Here is a 6,216-nt window from a genome sequence, read left to right as displayed (position 1 = left end):
CAGGCAACGGCGGGCCGCGGCGTCACTTCCTGCCATTTAAACTCGGGTCCCCACCCCTCGCTGCCCCTTCTTTTCGCTTTCACTCCCCCTCCCCTCGGTGGTGGGCTTCATTCACACTTCCCCGGGCTTGGGGAGGGGGCGGAGGCCTGGCGTGCCGCGGTGCGTGGAGTCGGGTGGACGCCGCGCACCTGTTGTTTGCAGGAGGCAGCCACCTTCGTCCGCTCTCGGCGGGCGGCGGCAAGAACGGCCGCTGTAGAGCCGACTCGGCAGTTGGCTGCGGGCGAGGACGGCGAGTGGCCGTGCGCGGGGGCCGGACCACCGCGGTACGGGGACGCGATGGCGGCCGCGGAGCCCGCGAGCTCCGGCCAGCAGGCGCCGCCGGGGCAGGGGCAGGGCCAGAGGCCGCAGGCACAGCCTCCTCAACCGCAGCCCGCGCAACAGCAGCCGCCTCAGCAGCAGCTCGGGGGCAGCGGTAGTGGCAGCAGCAGGCACGAGAAGAGCCTGGGGCTGCTCACCACCAAGTTTGTGTCGCTGCTGCAGGAGGCCAAGGACGGCGTCCTCGATCTCAAAGCGGTGAGCGCGGGAGGCGGGGACGGGGGCGTATTTCTCATCCTGTGGCCCTAGGAGAAGCCAACCCCTTGCATCTTGTGGTCTGGCGAAGTGATGTGGACGCGCCCTGCGGGGACTCGGTGACTAGCAGCCATGTGGCCTGCGCCTGGGCCCCGAACTCCGGGATGGGGGAGGGACGAGGGACCAGGATGGCCTCGTCCGGCAGCGTAACCAATGGGGCTGGAGCGCCGCGCCCGGTTCTTGACAAAGAGGCCCGGGACCTCCAGCGCCCCCGCGTGGTTCTGTCTCCCGGAGCAGAGACGCAATGATAGCCTGGCTGCTCCCAGTCCACCTGTGGCCGAGGCCCGGGGGGTACCCAGGCGCAGGGCCGGAGACACCGCAGGACTGATTTTTCTGTTGGGAAGTAATGATTTTAATATGCTATTACAACTGGGATCGTGTTCCTGTTGTAAAGGAAAAAAAAAAAAAAAACCCGGTTCTGTCACCTTTTCCAGATGAAAGAGAAAGGTGAAAAAGTTTTTTTCACACTCTTCCTCGTTAAAATAGTAGTAATAAAAACTCTTGTACATTTCTTTTCATCATACTGATGGTTAGGAAAAAATACTTGATTTGTGACTCAAATTTGGCATCAGTTAGAGATTTCTAAGAGTGCTATTTGCCATCATACAAAAAGGGGATGTATTATAACTTTCACCCAAAGAGGTGGAAGCGCTCCGTGAACGCTCTGCTGTTTCGCGGGAACATGCGCTTTGCCCTCTACTACGGTTACGATTTTTCAAACAGCAACATGCATCTAAAGCTGTTGGGTCATGCAGAATAATTGAACAGTTCAAGACAGGATTTGGAAGGATTCCACAGCCAAGGAAAAAGAACGTGTTCACGTGAATTAAAATACAGCCTGCGCACCAGGTTTAGGCAGGAAAACCAAAACCAAACCCACTGCTCTGGAGTTGATTCCAAGTGATAGCCACCCGAAAGTTCCAAAGTTTAAAAATAAGCCTAGCCACTCTGTGATCACCACAGATCCTTAACTACAGGCAAGCCTAGAAGTGGCCTTGTTTGGAGCTCTGATCCTAGCACCCAGGGGAGTGCCCAGACAACTTTAGTTGGCTTGAGACTTGGTTTTTCACTGCATTACCAAGGCTGTCCATAAAGCAACGGAAGAAGCTGCAGCTGAGCAGGGAGGCTCCCTCCTGTACTGTTGAATGCAGGGACCTCAGAAACCCCGCCAATGACGATTCATGACGATTCAGTGACGATCCGCAGGGGCGGATTACTCAGTGAGCAAGGTAAGCACGGGTTTAGTTATGTTTACCTACTACTCAGTAGTTTCACATGGATTTCACCACAAAAAGTGAAACTGTTCACTACGGAGTAGTAAGCGCAAGTAAACGCTTACCTTGTTGCCTGGGTACTCTGCCCTTGCCAGGGATTGTGAATTTGAAAAGTGGCTTTGATTCTGTGGGAAGGTGCCCCTAGGATTGAGGGAGACACATGCCAGGCATACCTTAAAGCAGAATCTTTAATGTGTTCGAAAAAAGTGAAATGGTGCACTACAGATTAGAAAGTAAGGACAAGTAAGCCTGTGCGGAGCTCTGGTGGCAAAGTGCCTAAGGTATTTGACTGCTAACCAGAAGGCTGGAGGTTCAAACCCACCAGCCACTCCTCCTCGGAAGGAAGGTTGGGCAATCTACTTCCGTAGGGATACCCTCTCAGAAACCCAGGGAGGGGTCACTATGAGTCGGATCCATCCGACTCGCTGGCAGTGATTTTTTTTTTTTTTTTTGGTTAAACTGGTCATTTGCTAGGGGCCCTCTTCCAGGTGTATCCTAGTGGGTGGCACCTCAGTTCCCTGGATGTAGAATTATTGTTATTGTAATTCACATATTGTACGCTAGGAGTTCTGGTGGCGTAGTGCCTAAGGCACTTGACGGCTAACCGAAAGGTTGGCGGTTCAACCCACCAACCCTCCACGGAAGGCAGACTGGACAACCTACTTCCATAAAGATTTACTGCCTCAGAAACCCAAAGGGGGTTGCTATGATTTGGAATCCACGCGATGGCAGTGAGTTATTTTTTTTCATACAGTGTGAGCATTTTTGGCATTTTGGAACTTTGGGAAGTAGTTTCTACTATTTTTTTTTTTTTTAAAGTTTTCCTGGAATTATTTTCCCATCTTTGGAAATACCTTGTTCTCTTTTTATTACCCCATGACCCCCCCTTCCCCATAGTAGTATTTAAATTGTGGTGAATTAAAATGGATTCTGTTTCAAGACTTTTGTAGGAAATCATTAGGTCATCAGAGAGAGCAGGAATGTTACAAAACACAGGTTGCAAACTGCTGTTCAAATGATAGATATTCAACTATAGCTCCTAACTTTAGGCACAGCCAAGGAGGAAGTATGAAGTTATCAAGATTGACCTCTGAGGGTTGACCTTGAGGGCTTCTCCCCCAGCTTGCTCTGGGAATATGATAGAACATTGCCCTTGCTTTTTTAGATCTCATCTTTGCCCATGTAATTGATCTACAGACATTACAGAGGCAGTGAATAGGATGTAGAGTTTGATAATTCATTACATTGTTTCATTTATCCTGAAGTCTAACAGTGCAAAGGTTTCTGCAGTTAATGTTAGGTCTCATTATATTAACAAGTTTGTATTTCTAGAGAAGTTTGAGTATCATTCTTTCATATATATACATATTTATGAGAGCATATATATATTTTGTTTACATATTTTCATTTATTTGCATATACATACATGTAAAACTTGTAAAAGTTTATATTGAAATCTTTCCAGTGGTGTTTCTTACTGTACACCATAGTAAAGAATCATTAAGATATTTTTGATGATGAATGTTGATAAACTAGCACCAACAATTATAAATGTCTTCTAATTTGAAATTAGAAAACCATGTTTTTGTTTATTTATTTATTTTCCTTTTTATTATATACCTACTTTAGGGATGTATAGGAGCTCTGGTAGCATAGTGCCTAAGGCATTTGACTGCTAACCAGAAGGCTGGTGGTTCAAATCCACCAGCCCCTTCTTGGAAGGAAGGTTGGGCAATCTACTTCTGTAGTGTTACTACCTCGGAAACCCAAGGAGGGGTCGCTGTGAGTCGGGGCCAATTCCACATCACATAACATGTATAATTCAGCATAAGTTAATGATATTTTTGGGTTATACACTTGGCACTTTAAAAATAGGCAGCAAAAGAATATATTTTTGTGAATATAATATGGAAAAAGTTTTGGGTAGTGAAGATGACATTTACAGAAATATGTCAGTCTTCACATGAAATAGCCAAGTGTTTGAGACCATATAGATGGTATTTCTTTTCTGACTTATGACACAAAGTGTTGAAGAATAAGAACATATAGCATTCTGTATCTTAATGATAAATTTCTTCTCGGTAATATAATTGAGGACATAATTTAACAGAGTTTATAAATTTTACACTATTCTGGTATAATTTAACAATTAGGAGAGACTAGAAATACCTTCACGAGCCCTGGTGGTGCAATGGGTAAGTGCTCAGCTGCTAACCAGAAGGTTGTCAGTTTGAACCCACCCAGCGGCTCCATGGGAGAAAGATGTGGTTTGCTCCTGTAAAGATTACATTCTAGAAAACCCTGTGGGAAAGTTCTACTCTGTCCCATGGGGTTACTGTGAGTTGGAATGAACTTGATGACACCTATCAACAACAGAAACACCTTGGAAATGATTTGAAAAGTTAGTCAACATCTTTCTAGTCTAAGTTTTATTTGTCATAGTGAGGGTGGGAGTAGTTATTGTCTCTTCCTGTGACTGATGGACTGAGAAGTTAGATTCTTTATTCCAGTGACTGATGGACTGAGAAGTTATATCATAGTCCTTTCACTATGTGGTTGGCCAATTTATGCTGATAATAGCTAATGTTTATTGAAAGCTTACTATGTGCTAGGTATTAAAATACCCATTGCCATTGAGTCAATTTTGACTTATAGCAACCCTGTAAGAGACAGTGTAGGACTGGCCCATAGGGTTTCCAAGGCTGTAAATCTTTACAGAAGCAGACTACCATCTCTTTCTTTCGTGGAGCAGCTGGTGGGTTCAAACCGCAGACTTTGTGGTTACCAGTCGCACCATGGCTCCTTATTTTGTATAGGTTATCTAATGTCATCGTCTAACACCAGCAGCAAAATACAGTTTAGGAAACGGATATCAAAAGAAGTTAAGTAACTTGCCCCAAATCCCACAGTAAGAAGTGACAGAGCTAAGATTTGATGCCTGGACATTTGTTCTCATTCTTCATGCTACACTGACTTCCAGTATGCCTGAAAATAAAATTATTTACATTTTTCATTTGTGTTGTAAGGGCTTGGGAATCAGTGGGGTCTCAGAGCACCTATGTTGAAAATGAGGGTACTGACAGCAAATTCCACATGTTCCTTTGTTTTTGTTATGTGCCCTTGAGTCGTACCTGACTCATAGTGACCCCTCCTTGGGTTTCTGAGGCAGTATCACTATGGAAGTAGATTGCCCAACCTTCCTTCCGAGGAGTTTGGTGGGTTTGAACCACCAGCCTTCTGGTTAGCAGTCAGGTGCCTTAGGCACTACGCTACCAGAGCTCCCACACATGTTCCTTTATGGATTATATTATTTCACAAACTAAATGTTTTTTCCGATCTAGTAATCTGAAGTTCTTTTAGAATATTCATGACTAAGCCTCGATATACTGTTTTGAAAATTCCTGTTAACTAAGTTTCTATATTGTATTTGTCATTTTGGTGCCATTTTGAACTTTTGAAAGCACAGTCCAGATTGCTTATCTCTTTTATTGTAATTGTTTTAGATATAAATTGCCAGAATGTTATCTGGGTTAAGTGATAAAGCATTTGTAGTGTTATAGTTCTTATCTCACAGCTTCCTGACTCATACCACTTATGATAAGCTGATAACACAAACCTAGGAAGAAATAAATAATCTAAAGGTTCTCAGTGGGAGCTCTGGTGGTCTAGTGCCTAAGGCATTTGACTGATAACCAGAAGGCTGGCGGATCAAACCCACCAGCCACTCCTTGGAAGGAAGGTTGGGCAATCTACTTCAATAGTGACACCTCCTCAGAAACCCAAGGAGGGGTTCCTATGAGTCAGATCCAACTCAAAGGTAGCGAGTTTTTTTTTTTTTTTTTTTTTTGGTAAGGTCACAGTTTGTGACGTCAACGATTTTTAGGAAGAATTAGCCTAAGAAGAAACATGGTGTTCAGGCAGCCAGAACTATAGTGCATGCTTAAAGATTCTTGGGAGACCGAAGCTCTGCTGCACTAATACAAATGATTAATAATAGCTAATACTACGTTTTGCAGTACTATGCTAGACGCCTTACTTGTACTGACTCACTTTATTCGCCTAACAAAACTATCAAAGAGGTATTATATCTCCATTTCACGGCTTAGGAGATTGAGGCTTAAAGAGGTTAAGTAATTTGATCAATATGTACAGTAAATGAGATATGTAGTCTGATATCAGAATTGGTACTGTTAATCACTTTGCTAAGCAAAGCTATGTGCCGTCGAGTCGGCCCCGACTCATAGCGACCCCTCCTTGGGTTTCCGAGGCAGTATCACTACGGAAGTAGGATTGCCCAACCTTCTTTCCGAGG

The 6,216-nt window shown here is 44.7% G+C and overlaps 1 protein-coding gene across 1 annotated transcript in view; it reads left to right on the top strand.

Annotated features, from left to right (window-relative positions):
• Window positions 1-336: 336 nt before the first annotated feature.
• Window positions 337-6,216, top strand: part of E2F5 (E2F transcription factor 5) — a 36,779-nt gene continuing 30,899 nt past the window's right edge. The window contains exon 1 of the mRNA XM_007956188.2: window positions 337-573. Within this exon, the coding sequence (XP_007954379.1) occupies window positions 337-573 (237 nt within the window). The remainder of the gene's footprint in view (window positions 574-6,216) is intronic.

Source organism: Orycteropus afer, unplaced genomic scaffold (assembly GCF_000298275.1).
Source record: "Orycteropus afer afer isolate SDZICR_OR568_19922 unplaced genomic scaffold, OryAfe1.0 scaffold00580, whole genome shotgun sequence".
Taxonomy (NCBI): Eukaryota; Metazoa; Chordata; class Mammalia; order Tubulidentata; family Orycteropodidae; genus Orycteropus; species Orycteropus afer.
This window is presented reverse-complemented; position numbering and strand designations above follow the sequence as displayed.